The sequence below is a fragment of the Procambarus clarkii genome, chromosome 1 (assembly GCF_040958095.1).
Source record: "Procambarus clarkii isolate CNS0578487 chromosome 1, FALCON_Pclarkii_2.0, whole genome shotgun sequence".
Taxonomy (NCBI): Eukaryota; Metazoa; Arthropoda; class Malacostraca; order Decapoda; family Cambaridae; genus Procambarus; species Procambarus clarkii.
In genome coordinates this window covers 47,936,594-47,951,937 of record NC_091150.1, presented here as the reverse complement: position 1 = coordinate 47,951,937, position 15,344 = coordinate 47,936,594, and the positions used below count along the sequence as shown (strand labels likewise).

At 50.2% G+C, this 15,344-nt stretch overlaps 1 protein-coding gene across 2 annotated transcripts in view; it reads left to right on the top strand.

Annotated features, from left to right (window-relative positions):
* LOC123754459 (T-box transcription factor TBX1) overlaps window positions 1-15,344 on the top strand; it is a 168,647-nt gene that overhangs the window by 83,428 nt on the left and 69,875 nt on the right. For both annotated transcript variants that reach the window (XM_069307985.1, XM_069307929.1), the window contains exons 3-4: window positions 10,167-10,283; window positions 13,954-14,110. In XM_069307985.1, coding sequence (XP_069164086.1) covers window positions 10,167-10,283; window positions 13,954-14,110 — 274 coding nt within the window. The remainder of the gene's footprint in view (window positions 1-10,166; window positions 10,284-13,953; window positions 14,111-15,344) is intronic.

Genomic DNA, 15,344 nt, shown 5'->3' with positions numbered 1-15,344 from the left:
TGCAAGTTATTGGGGAAAATTGTGCAAAAATAGCTAGTGGAACATCTGGAGCGAAGGAACTTTGTGACATGACACCAACATGGTTTCAGGGATGGCAATTCATGCCTCACAGGATTAATTGAATTCTACGATCAGGCAACAAGAATCAGGCAGGAAAGAGAAGGGTGGGCAGACTGCATATTTTTGGATTGCCAGAAAGCCTTCGACTCAATACCACATCAGAGGCTTGTGCGAAAGCTGGAGATGCAGGCAGGAGTGAAAGGGAAGGTACTCCATTGGATTAGGGAGTACCTAAGTAACAGAAGACAGCGAGTCACTGTGAGGGGGGTGAGGTCTCAGACTGGCGAGACGTCACCAGTGGAGTCCCGCAGGGTTCAGTCCTTGGACCCATACTGTTTCTGATATAGGTAAATGATCTACCAGAGGGTACAGAATCATTCCTCTCATTGTTTGCTGATGATGCAAAAATTATGAGGAGGATTAAGACGAAGGAAGATAGTATGAGGCTACAAGATGACCTAGACAGACTGAATGAATGGTCCAACAAATGGCTACTAAAGTTCAACCCGAGTAAATGCAAGGTAATGAAACTAGGCAGTGGAAACAGGAGGCCAGATCCAGGATACAGAATGGGAGATGAAGTCCTTCATGAAACGGACAGAGATAAATATCTAGGAGTTGATATCACACCAAACCTGTCTCCTGAAGCCCACATCAAGAGAATATCATCTGCGGCGTATGCGAGGCTGGCTAACATCAGAACTGCCTTCAGGAACTTGTGTAAGGAATCATTCAGAACCTTGTACACCACATATGTAAGACCAATCCTAGAGTATGCGGCCCCAGCATGGAGCCCGTACCTTGTCAAGCACAAGGCGAAGCTGGAAAAAGTTCAGAGGTATGCCACTACGCTAGTCCTAGAACTTAGAGCCATGAGTTACGAGGAAAGGCTGCGTGAAATGTACCTCACGACACTGGAAGACAGAACAGTAAGGGGAGACATGATCACTACCTACAAAATTCTCAGAGGAATTGACAGGGTAGATAAAGTTAAACTGTTTAATACGGGTGGTACGCGAACAAGGAAACACAGGTGGAAACTGAGTACCCAAATGAACCACAGGGACGTTAGAAAGAACTTTTTCAGTGTCAGAGTAGTTAACAGATGGAATGCATTAGGCAGTGATGTGGTGGAGGCTGACTCCATACACAGTTTCAAATGTAGATATGATAGAGCCCAGTAGGCTCAGGAATCTATACACCAGTTTATTGACAGTTGACATGCGGGACCAAAGAGCCAGAGCTCAACCTCCGCAAGCACAAATAAGTAAGTATAAATAGGTGAGTACTGTGACAATATCACAGAAGCCTTAGAAGAAAAGCAAAATGCAGATGTTTTCTTAGAAGAAATGCAAAGGCATTCGACAAATGTGAAATGGAGTGATAACCCATAAAATGAGATCAATAGTAATAACGGGTAAAGTTGGGCGTTGGATTTTCAACTTTCTGTCAAACAGAATGTAGAGAGTAACAACCAATCAAATAAGATCAAGTCCAAGTGCAGTGAAAAGCTGTGTTCCTCAGGGCACCGTCCTTGCACCGCTGTTATTTATCATTCTTATCTCGGATATAAATAAAAATTCTAGTCACAGTTTCGTGTCATCATTTCCAGATAATACAAAAATTAGTATGAATTCTTTTTGTTTTGTAGAAGAAAAACTACAATACGATATAAATATTGTCTCCGATTGGGTAGTTGAAAATAACATGATGTTTAACGGTGATAAGTTCCAGGTACTGAGGTATGGATTAAACGAGGAACTTAAACGCGGAACAGGGAACAGGGCACAATCAGATCTACTCATAGAAGAAAAGCAACAAGTAACAAATTTGGGAATGATGATGTCAAAGGTGCCGCCCAGTTGGGTGGGTGAGGAGCAAGTAACGGTGTGACTCACCGTAGATGTAAAGTGCCTTGTATAGTGGCTGTTGTGAGCCTCTTGTTGAATTACCTGTGATACAAAAGATTATTGATGTGTGTATTTGTGTAGGTGATTAAATATGTATGTGTATGTATATATATGTACATGTATGTATGAGTATGTGTACATGTATATATAACATTAATAGATGTGTAACTAGCGTCAAAAAATTTTGTTTGCTTAGCTAAACGAACTAGAGGGTTCAGTTCCTGAACCGAGTATGTGCCTCTGTAATCCTTTACACCACCGCCCACGGGATAGGTATGAGGTGCATAATATACAAAGAAATTGACGAGCTGACATTTAAAGAACATAACCGAGCCAATATAGCGACGGGCAGGAAAAATGACAGGATAGATTATGAGAATCCTGCTCTCGTCTGTCTGCTCTCATCTAGACATCTTGTATTTAATATATTATACAGTACTGATCAGTACAGACAAGTGTTATGTCCTTATACTGCCTCTCTCCCTTGATGGTTACAGACTTACCTTCTTCGTTAACTGGGCGTAGTGCTTATTTAGGCAGCGATGGCAGCAGGAGGCGCCTCTCCAGGCAATTTATCGAGTACGAGGAGGCAGGGGAAGGCAGGGGAAGGCAGCAGCAGGAGGAGGGAGGGAATGGCAGTGGCAGTGGTGGTGGTGGCGTCATAAAGAATGAATCAGTGTAACTCCCAGATGGTTGAGCCATCACCATCCACCCCACACACACTGCTCTCTCTCTCTCTCTCTCTCTCTCTCTCTCTCTCTCTCTCTCTCTCTCTCTCTCTCTCTCTCTCTCTCTCTCTCTCTCTCTCTCTCTCTCTCGCTCTCTCTCTCTCTCTCTCTCTCTCTCTCTCTCTCTCTCTCTCGCTCTCTCTCTCTCTCTCGCTCTCTCTCTCTCTCTCGCTCTCTCTCTCTCTCTCGCGCTCTCTCTCGCTCTCTCGCTCTCTCGCTCTCTCTCTCGCTCTCTCGCTCTCTCTCTCGCTCTCTCTCTCGCTCTCTCTCTCTCTCTCTCTCTCTCTCTCTCTCTCTCTCTCTCTCTCTCTCTCTCTCTCTCTCTCTCTCTCTCTCTCTCTCTCTCTCTCTCTCTTTTGCAGTTGTGTGGGGTTGCCCGTGTTGGTGGCAGTGGTGGAGGGACTGTGAGTGTTGGGTGCCTGGCACTAGGAAGGTCTAGGGAGGAGGGAGGGTGCCTGGCACTAGGAAGGTCTAGGGAGGAGGGAGGGTGCCTGGCACTAGGAAGGTCTAGGGAGGAGGGAGGGTGCCTGGCACTAGGAAGGTCTAGGGAGGAGGGAGGGTGCCAAGGTCCAGAGGCACGTGCCCCCCCCCCCCCCCCCACACACACACACAGCTTGTGTCAATGCTCGGCTTGCTCCAGGTTTTTTCCTCAACATGAGAAGTTATGTTGTGTTTGCTTTCTTAAGTCTGTTTCTCTCCCTCTGTCTGTTCTCTCTCTCTCCCTCTCTCTCTCTCTCTCTCTCTCTCTCTCTCTCTCTCTCTCTCTCTCTCTCTCTCTCTCTCTCTCTCTCTCTCTCTCTCTCTCTCTCTCTCTCTCTCTCTCTCTCTCTCTCTCTCTTTTCCTCTATATCTGTCTGTTTTTACCTGTACCTAAAAGCTAAGCTCTGCTCCAACCCGTTCTGTCAAGTGTTCCAACGTCTCGAAACTGATTGTGCTCCATTGCCCGAACCTAACCTACCCAAGCACCCACTAATAAAAAACGGGACATCACGGCAGTGTTATGAGCCGCTGGGATTTTTACCACAATAGTTTTTTGGCCTCAGCGGGATTAATATGTCACAATGCGATATGCTACTCAAGGGGGGCGGGCAGGTATATCTGTTGACCGTATACCCTGGTGCTAGGAGTATACCCTGGTGCTAGGAGTATACCCTAGTGCTAGGAGTATACCATGGTGCTAGGAGTATACCCTGGTGCTAGGAGTATACCCTGGTGCTAGGAGTATACCCTGGTGCTAGGAGTATACCCTGGTGCTAGGAGTATACCTTGGTGCTTGTAGTATACCCTGGTGCTAGGAGTATACCCTGGTGCTAGGAGTATACCCTGGTGCTTGGAGTATACCCTGGTGCTAGGAGTATACTCCCCTGGTGCTAGGAGTATACCCTGGTGCTAGGTGTATACCTTGGTGCTTGGAGTATACCCTGGTGCTAGGAGTATACCCTGGTGCTAGGAGTATACCTTGGTGCTTGGAGTATACCCTGGTGCTAGGGGTATACCCTGGTGCTAGGAGTATACCTTGGTGCTTGGAGTATACCCTGGTGCTAGGAGTATACCTTGGTGCTTGGAGTATACCCTTTTGCTAGGAGTATACCCTGGTGCTTGGAGTATACCCTGGTGCTAGGAGTATACCCTGGTGCTAGGAGTATACCCTGGTGCTAGGAGCATACCCTGGTGCTAGGAGTATACCCTAGTGCTAGGAGTATACCATGGTGCTAGGAGTATACCCTGGTGCTAGGAGTATACCCTGGTGCTAGGAGTATACCTTGGTGCTTGGAGTGTACCCTGGTGCTAGGAGTATACCCTGGTGCTAGGAGTATACCCTAGTGCTAGGAGTATACCATGGTGCTAGGAGTATACCCTGGTGCTAGGAGTATACCCTGGTGCTAGGAGTATACCCTGGTGCTAATAGTATACCCCTGGTGCTAGGGGTATACCCTGGTGCTAGGAGTATACCTTGGTGCTTGGAGTATACCCTGGTGCTAGGAGTATACCTTGGTGCTTGGAGTATACCTTGGTGCTTGGAGTATACCTTGGTGCTTGGAGTATACCCTGGTGCTAGAAGTATACCCTGGTGCTAGGAGTATACCCCCTGATGCTAGGAGTATACCCTGGTGCTAGGAGTATACCCTGGTGCTAGGAGTATACCCTGGTGCTAGGAGTATACCATGGTGCTAGGAGTATACCCTGGTGCTAGGAGTATACCATGGTGCTAGGAGTATACCATGGTGCTAGGAGTATACCCTGGTGCTAGGAGTCTACCCCCAGTGCTAGGAGTATACCCCTGGTGCTAGGAGTATACCGTAGTGCTAGGAGTATACCCCTAGTGCTAGGAATATACCCTAGTGCTAGGAGTATACCCTGGTGCTAGGGTGTAAGGATAGAAGTATTGGAGAGCCTTCAGAGCAGCGCTGCACCCAGCACTGTGGACCACAACCTTGGTCTCTTGCACTGATTTCTTAAACACGTGTGAATGAGTTTGGGAGGACCCACACACACATAGGTGCTGCCTCGCACAAGCCAAGGTGCCGTCTACATGACCTTTATTCTTATGGGAACAATTCTGGATTTGTATTCAATCTCTTTCTTTATTTTGAACCCTAATACCGATCCTGTGGGGCGGTGATGTAAAGGGTTACAGAGGCACATACTGGGTTCAAGAACTGAACCCGCAACCCATCCTCCAAATTGACAGTACGGTTTAATACTAAGTGAAAATAAGTACAATTCCTGACTGTTAGGAATAGTACATAATTGCACTTGTGCTGTTACATTTACCTCCCCATTGTTGGAGGACGGTCTGCAACCCCATAGTTCGATTAGCTAAGCAAGTGACTGTCTTTTGAAGCTAGTTACACCGCACTAATGATCGTCTAGCCCTGACGATCATTGGTGCGGTGGTCACGGTACTGTGTACGTTTAGGGGTGATCCTGGACGGCATGGTTCGAATCCTGGCCGGGTCAATTAGAGTTCTTAGTTGTCTATGGCTTGCGTGTTTCTGCAGCTTTCTCATATATATATATATATATATATATATATATATATATATATATATATATATATATATATATATATATATATATATAATATATATATATATATAATATGACACTGTCATATATATACATATATATATGACAGTGTCAGACCACGGAGGAAGAACTGAAACAGGAATTTCCTTAAGTACCTTCGTATGTAATAATACATCTTCAGAAGGAATTACCCATATATAAATACAGAGAAGGGTGTCAAAGAGACATTATGTTGCATAAGGCAATATATAACTCAAAGCAAAATTGGTAATGCAGTGCATTATTTTGAGACTGCATGATACCTGCTGGATACCTGCTTGGTGGGGTTCTGGGAGTTCTTCTACTCCCCAAGCCCGGCCCGGGGCCAGGCTTGACTTGTGAGAGTTTGGTCCACCAGGCTGTTGCTTGGAGCGGCCCGCAGGCCCACATACCCACCACAGCCCGGTTGGTCCATCACTTCTCTTAGAAAACAGTCCAGTTTTCTCTTGAAGATGTCCACGGTTGTTCCGGCAATATTTCTTATAGTCGCTGGGAGGACGTTGAACAACCGTGGACCTCTGATGTTTATACAGTGTTCTCTGATTGTGCCTATGGCACCTCTGCTCTTCACTGGTTCTATTCTGCATTTTCTTCCATGTCGTTCACTCCAGTACGTTGTTATTTTACTGTGTAGATTTGGTACCTGGCCCTCCAGTATTTTCCAAGTGTATATTATTTGGTATCTCTCTCGTCTCCTTTCTAGAGAGTTCATTTGGAGAGCTTTGAGACGATCCCAATAATTTAGGTGTTTTATCGCGTCTATGCGTGCCGTATATATTCTCTGTATTCCCTCTATTTCACTAATCTCTCCTGCTCTGAAGGGGGAAGTAAGTACTGAGCTGTACTCGAAACGGGACAACACAAGTGACTTGAAGAGTACAACCATTGTGATGGAATCCCTGGATTTGAAAGTTCTCGTAATCAATCCCATCATTTTTCTGGCTGATTGCTTGGTTATGCTCCCTAAACGTTAGGTCGTCGGACATCATTATTCCCAAATCCTTAACATGCTGTTTTCCTACTATGGGAAGATTCGATTGTGTTTTGTACCCTGTATTATGTTTTAGATCCTCATTTTTGCCGTACCTGAGTACCTGAAATTTATCACAAGACTAATGAAGTGTTTATATGTATTTAATTAAAACGTTTGTATTTGCTTAAAACGTTAACATGTTAAATATGTTAATATTAATCACGCCAGATAATTTAGTCTCGATATTCTTTAGTTGAATATCTCCGCGCCCGCCCGCCCCCCCTGGGTGGCTCTCTTGCGCCCGCGCCCGCCCGCCCCCCTGGGTGGCTCTCTTGCGCCCGCGCCCGCCCGCCACACAAGTGCAGGTAAATAAAACAAAGTCGCGGGTGGTGCTGCTGGGAGGGTCTCACCCATGTCTGCAGGACGGCCTTGTTGGTCTGCAGGACGGACCTTTGTGGTCTGCAGGACGGGCCTTGGTGGTCTGCAGGACGGGCCTTGGTGGTCTGCAGGATGGACCTTTGTGGTCTGCAGGACGGGCCTTGTTGGTCTGCAAGACGGACCTTTGTGGTCTGCAGGACGGGCCTTGGTGGTCTGCAGGACGGGCCTTGTTGGTCTGCAGGACGGACCTTTGTGGTCTGCAGGACGGGCCTTGGTGGTCTGCAGGACGGACCTTTGTGGTCTGCAGGACGAGCCTTGGTGGTCTGCAGGACGGACCTTTGTGGTCTGCAGGACGGGCCTTGGTGGTCTGCAGGACGGCCTTGTTGGTCTGCAGGACGGACCTTTGTGGTCTGCAGGACGGGCCTTGGTGGTCTGCAGGACGGGCCTTGGTGGTCTGCAGGACGGGCCTTGCTGGTCTGCAGGACGGGCCTTGGTGGTCTGCAGGACGGGCCTTGCTGGTCTGCAGGACGGGCCTTGCTGGTCTGCAGGACGGGCCTTGGTGGTCTGCAGGACGGGCCTTGCTGGTCTGCAGGACGGGCCTTGGTGGTCTGCAGGACGGACCTTTGTGGTCTGCAGGACGGGCCTTGCTGGTCTGCAGGACGGGCCTTGGTGGTCTGCAGGACGGGCCTTGCTGGTCTGCAGGACGGGCCTTGCTGGTCTGCAGGACGGGCCTTGCTGGTCTGCAGGACGGGCCTTGCTGGTCTGCAGGACGGGCCTTGGTGGCCTACAGTTGGGTAATGGGGATGGTGTGGCCACAGTTGGGTAATGGGGCTGGTGTGGCCACAGTTGGGTAATGGGGCTGGTGTGGCCACAGTTGGGTAATGGGGCTGGTGTGGCCACAGTTGGGTAATGGGGCTGGTGTGGCCACAGTTGGGTAATGGGGCTGGTGTGGCCACAGTTGGGTAATGGGGCTGGTGTGGCCACAGTTGGGTAATGGGGATGGTGTGGCCACAGTTGGGTAATGGGGCTGGTGTGGTCACAGTTGGGTAATGGGGCTGGTGTGGCCACAGTTGGGTAATGGGGATGGTGTGGCCACAGTTGGGTAATGGGGATGGTGTGGCCACAGTTGGGTAATGGGGCTGGTGTGGCCACAGTTGGGTAATGGGGCTGGTGTGGCCACAGTTGGGTAATGGGGCTGGTGTGGCCACAGTTGGGTAATGGGGCTGGTGTGGCCACAGTTGGGTAATGGGGATGGTGTGGCCACAGTTGGGTAATGGGGCTGGTGTGGCCACAGTTGGGTAATGGGGATGGTGTGGCCACAGTTGGGTAATGGGGATGGTGTGGCCACAGTTGGGTAATGGGGCTGGTGTGGTCACAGTTGGGTAATGGGGCTGGTGTGGCCACAGTTGGGTAATGGGGCTGGTGTGGCCACAGTTGGGTAATGGGGCTGGTGTGGCCACAGTTGGGTAATGGGGCTGGTGTGGCCACAGTTGGGTAATGGGGATGGTGTGGCCACAGTTGGGTAATGGGGCAAGTGTGGCCTCAGTTGGGTAATGGGGATGGTGTGGCCACAGTTGGGTAATGGGGCAAGTGTGGCCTCAGTTGGGTAATGGGGCAAGTGTGGCCACAGTTGGGTAATGGGGATGGTGTGGCCACAGTTGGGTAATGGGGCTGGTGTGGCCACAGTTGGGTAATGGGGCAAGTGTGGCCTCAGTTGGATAATGGGGATGGTGTGGTCACAGTTGGGTAATGGGGTTGGTGTGGCCACAGTTGGATAATGGGGATGGTGTGGCCACAGTTGGGTAATGGGGCTGGTGTGGCCACAGTTGGGTAATGGGGATGGTGTGGCCACAGTTGGGTAATGGGGATGGTGTGGCCACAGTTGGGTAATGGGGATGGTGTGGCCTCAGTTGGGTAATGGGGCTGGTGTGGCCACAGTTGGGTAATGGGGATGGTGTGGCCACAGTTGGATAATGGGGGTGGTGTGGCCACAGTTGGGTAATGGGGCTGGTGTGGCCACAGTTGGGTAATGGGGCTGGTGTGGCCATAGTTGGGTAATGGGGCTGGTGTGGCCACAGTTGGGTAATGGGGCTGGTGTGGCCACAGTTGGGTAATGGGGCTGGTGTGGCCACAGTTGGGTAATGGGGCTGGTGTGGCCACAGTTGGGTAATGGGGCTGGTGTGGCCACAGTTGGGTAATGGGGCAAGTGTGGCCTCAGTTGGGTAATGGGGCTGGTGTGGTCACAGTTGGGTAATGGGGCTGGTGTGGCCACAGTTGGGTAATGGGGCTGGTGTGGCCACAGTTGGGTAATGGGGCTGGTGTGGCCACAGTTGGATAATGGGGCTGGTGTGGCCACAGTTGGGTAATGGGGCTGGTGTGGCCACAGTTGGGTAATGGGGCTGGTGTGGCCACAGTTGGGTAATGGGGCTGGTGTGGCCACAGTTGGGTAATGGGGCTGGTGTGGCCACAGTTGGGTAATGGGGCTGGTGTGGCCACAGTTGGGTAATGGGGCTGGTGTGGCCACAGTTGGGTAATGGGGCTGGTGTGGCCACAGTTGGGTAATGGGGCAAGTGTGGCCTCAGTTGGGTAATGGGGATGGTGTGGCCACAGTTGGGTAATGGGGCTGGTGTGGCCCGGCCTGGCCCTCACCCTTCCTCTCCTGCCACAGTGTCCTCCGATGCTCCTCTGATAAGCATACTCATCATCTCCTTTTTTGTCTTTTTAATGAGTTTTTCTTAGATTGTGGGATATTTTGAGTGCTCAGATAACTCCGAAGTGTGTTTTGAGAACAATCTCAAAAGTGTGTACTTGCTATATATTGTATCTAATGATTTTTTTTGTTTGGTGATGGGGCCTCCGTCTCGCCTGTTTGGCTCTCTTCTATATCATTCTTTGTATCTGTGTCTCACTATCGGTCTTTGTGTCTGTGTCTCACTATCATTATTTGTGTCTGTGTCTCACAATCGTTCTTTGAGTCTGTGTCTGTTCCACCTATCCCCCCACCGCCTCCCCGTCCCACAAACATACCCAACTGTCTCTCCCTTCCAGGCGGATGTTCCCCACGTTCCAAGTGCGCCTGATGGGGATGGACGCCCCCAGCGACTACATGCTCATGATGGACTTCATTCCTGTCGACGATAAGAGATACAGATACGCCTTCCACAGGTCTGTACGGGGCTGGCTTGCTGGAGGGACGGAGGGAGGGACGGAGGGAGGGGGGGTCTAACTCAAGGGGTGTAACACCACCAATTGTGTACCACTACTATGGAACACCACTATAATGGAACACTAAACTAATAATGTAAACACTACTTATCCTGAGTAACACTTCCCCATCGGTTGCACTTGATAACACTGTTATGAAACACGGTAATGTGAGCTGACATATGATGGTTACACCGGAACCAAAAGATACACTGCCAATAAGGAAATGCTAACACAAGGATTAAATACGCTGCCACCATCTGCCTTTGACCATTGAGACTATATCAAGCAACGAGGCAAGAAACATTGCTTGACTTGGAGAGTACTTTCTATGACTATCATTAATTATGAAAACGGTTGTCAGCCACTATATCCAAAAAGGCTAAGAGGATTCAACAACTGACACAGACGGGAAATTTAACATGAGTTTATTGAGACCAAAATTATGTCAATCACCACTTATAAATCCTACTTTAACATTGGCAAAAAGTTAAGAAATTTGGACATGGAACAAAACCTCAGAGATCACACACGTTACCTTAAGACCTGTCTCTCCCTGGCTGAGATGTTCTTCACAGCCCTCTCTGGACCCTGGTGTCCGGCACTCTGTCCTTACTAAGTCCCTACAGGACCTCTATATACAACCCTCACAGGGGGGGAGGGGGGAGATCTGCTGTTGCTACCTACCCCAAGAATGTAAAAGATCGGCCACACGTGTACAAACACTCAAGAAATATTTCAATAAGCTTGTTTGACATTCACCATACACTCTTCAAGAGAGGAGTTATTAATTACGTGTGTGACTGACCTCTGACCTGGCCAAAAGGGGGAGATCCAAGGCTGTTTACACATAAGAATCTGGAGTCTAATTCCCTTGCATGAAATATTACATACTTGAAACTATGCTGACTAAGACTAACCCAGGAATTTTTTTTTTTAATCAACATACAAGATAAACCGGAGGTCATCTGGGCTGACCTCTTGGAGAAGGCTTCCCTGGGTGTGAACTCTAAGGGGGGGGGGAGGTCCTGGGTGTTACAGGGGATCGGCCTCATAACTTGGGTATCTGTTGAATTAAATGGATGGAGTGATGAGGAGAGATATGTTGATAGTTAAGTGAATGGCTAAGTGAATAGATAGATGGGTGGATAGGTAGATTGGTTGATGGGGGGGTTATATGGTTTTAATGGATGAATGACTGGTTTGTGGATGAGTGGGGAAATGGGCGTGTAAGTCAACTGATGCAGGAATTTCTGTATGAGTATATTGATGTGTGTATGCGTAAGTGATCGAGCAGTGTCAGCATCATTCCATCACATAAAGTCTCCAGGGCCAGATGAGGTATATGCCAGGGTGCTGGAGGAATACAAAGCTGAGCTTAGTGAGCCCCTCCTCTTGCATATTAAAGTAATCAATAGAGTCGAGCAGAGTTCCTGCATCATGGAGGGCTGCTAATGTGGTGCCCAGTTGTAAAGAAGGGAGCTGGATCACTAGTATCGAACTACCGTCCACGTAACTTAAAGCAGACAGCAAGTCGTAATACCAGGACTCGAATTTAAGACACCCAGTTCTCGCATTAAAAAAATAAATGAAAGTGACAACGTGTCTGTCCATCTGGGATGATTATCAAGACCACACTACTTGATGATGGTCCGGGACAGCATAAACGTTCATGCCTTTTTGTCCAGATGTGTGGGGTTAGGTGTCTTAACTAACTTAATGTCTATTGTAGGAAAATGGCTCAACTTAATCATCTCAAAAGCGATTCGTTTACATACATTTAATATAAGATTCACGCCATGCCTTGACTAAGGGCTGCTCATGGTTAGCAAATTTATTCTCATTCTTTTCTAGTATACTCCAAGCATGATGACAGTGGGGAGGAGTATGACACCTTGACTTAAACACCCCACAAGAGACGTAAGGAAGTTAGAGACAAGGTATTAAGGGAGGTTTATTCTTAGTTGGATTACAAATGGATATTCTTACTCTGGTTAGCCCAACCACTTGGGCTGGACGGTAGAGCGACGATCTCGCTTCATGCAGGTTGGCGTTCAATCCCCTACCGTCCAAGTGGTTGGGTACGCATTCCGTCCCACCTTCCCTAAATCCTTATCCTGACCCCTTCCCAGTGCTATATAGTCGTAATGGCTTGGCGCTTTCTCCTGATAGTCCCTCCCCTCCCCCTCTTACTCTGGTTATTTCAAAGAATGCAGCGAGAGTAGAGGAAGATAAGTGCGAGGAAGATACTGTTTTAACTGGAGTGCCCCAAGGCCCTGGCCTGCGCTCCTGGTACCCCTGGCCTTTACCACATCAGCAACAGCGTCTACAGATTTTTAGATGGTGCAGAAAAAGGGATCGGAATAAATTCAGTAGAAGACTCAAAATAAATGCAAGACGATTTAGATTTCTAAAATGGACGAGAGATTGACAGATGTCGTTTGTTTAAATTATAAGGCTCTAAGCTTAATAACTTAAAATAAAGCAAATAGGATTCTGGGATATATTTATAGAAGTGTTAGCAAAGGACATCTAACCACCACATCTCACCCCTCACCCCACCACAGCTCACCCCTCACCCCACCACAGCTCACCCCTCACCCCACCACAGCTCACCCCTCACCCCACCACAGCTCACTCCTCACCCCACCACAGCTCACCCCTCACCCCACCACAGCTCACTCCTCACCCCACCACAGCTCACCCCTCACCCCACCACAGCTCACTCCTCAACCCCACCACAGCTCACCCCTCACCCCACCACAGCTCACTCCTCACCCCACCACAGCTCACCCCTCACCCCCACCACAGCTCATCCCTCACCCCACCACAGCTCTCCCCTCACCCCACCACAACTCACCCCTCACCCCACCACATCACCCCTCACCCCACCACAACTCACCCCTCACCCCACCACAACTCGCCCCTCACCCCACCACAACATCACCCTTCACCCCACCACAACATCACCCTTCACCCCACCACAACATCACCCCTCACCCCACCACGACATCACCCCTCACCCCACCACATCTCACCCCTCACCCCACCACAGCTCACCCCTCACCCCACCACAGCTTACTCCTCACCCCACCACAGCTCACCCCTCACCCCACCACGACATCACCCCTCACCCCACCACATCTCACCCCTCACCCCACCACAGCTCACCCCTCACCCCACCACAGCTTACTCCTCACCCCACCACAGCTCACCCCTCACCCCACCACAACATCACCCCTCACCCCACCACAACTCACCCCTCACCCCACCACAACTCACCCCTCACCCCACCACAACTCACCCCTCACCCCACCACAACTCACCCCTCACCCCACCACAACTCACCCCTCACCCCACCACAACATCACCCTTCACCCCACCACAACATCACCCCTCACCCCACCACAACATCACCCCTCACCCCACCACATCTCACCCCTCACCCCACCACCCCTCACCCCACCACAACTCACCCCCACCACAACATCACCCCTCACCCCCACCACAACATCACCCCTCACCCCACCACAATATCACCCCTCACCCCACCACAACATCACCCCTCACCCCACCACAACACCACCCCTCACCCCACCACATCTCACCCCTCACCCCCTCTTGTCTACAGCTCGTCGTGGATCGTGGCGGGCAAGGCGGACCCCAACTCTCCCCCCAGGATCCACGTCCACCCGGACTCCCCCGCCAAGGGCGGCCAGTGGATGAAGCAGGTCCTCTCCTTCGACAAGCTCAAGCTCACCAACAACCAGCTCGATGACAATGGCCATGTATGTCCTCGCCTCTTTAGTTACCTGTTGTTTGTGGCTGTGTGGAGGTGTTTGTGGTTGTGTGGAGGTGTTTGTGGGTTGTGTGGAGGTGTTTGTGGTTGTGTGGAGGTGTTTGTGGTTGTGTGGAGGTGTTTGTGGGTTGTGTGGAGGTGTTTGTGGTTGTGTGGAGGTGTTTGTGGGTTGTGTGGAGGTGTTTGTGGGTTGTGTGGAGGTGTTTGTGGTTGTGTGGAGGTGTTTGTGGTTGTGTGGAGGTGTTTGTGGTTGTGTGGAGGTGTTTGTGGTTGTGTGCAGGTGTGTGTGGTTGTGTGGAGGTGTTTGTGGTTGTGTGGAGGTGTTTGTGGTTGTGTGGAGGTGTTTGTGGTTGTGTGCAGGTGTGTGTGGTTGTGTGGAGGTGTTTGTGGTTGTGTGCAGGTGTGTGTGGTTGTGTGCAGGTGTGTGTGGTTGTGTGGAGGTGTTTGTGGTTGTGTGCAGGTGTGTGTGGTTGTGTGGAGGTGTTTGTGGTTGTGTGCAGGTGTTTGTGGTTGTGTGGAAGTGTGTGTGATTTATTTATTGTAATCGTGTTGTGACTGAAGACAAAGCTCTAAAAACTGTTATAAATGATAAGTTTATTATCGCGATTTGAGTGCATCCCCCCCCCCACCCCCTCTCTATCTCTCAGCAAAGCATCTTATATTGTAAAGCACCCCATTAACCCCCCCCCCACACACACACACAGCCAGCACCCCAGTAGCCCCCCCTCACACAGCCAGCACCCCAGTAACCCCCCACACACACAGCCAGCACCCCAGTAACCCCCCAAACACACAGCCAGCACCCCAGTAACCCCCCTCACACACAGCCAGCACCCCAGTAACCCCCCACACACACAGCCAGCACCCCAGTAACCCCCAAACACACAGCCAGCACCCCAGTAACCCCCAAACACACAGCCAGCACCCCAGTAACCCCCCAAACACACAGCCAGCACCCCAGTAACCCCCCAAACACACAGCCAGCACCCCAGTAACCCCCCAAACACACAGCCAGCACCCCAGTAACCCCCCAAACACACAGCCAGCACCCCAGTAACCCCCAAACACACAGCCATAACCCCAGTAACCTCCAAACACACAGCCAGCACCCCAGTAACCCCCAAACACACAGCCAGCACCCCAGTAACCCCCAAACACACAGCCAGCACCCCAGTAACCCCCAAACACATAGCCAGCACCCCAGTAACCCCCAAACACACAAC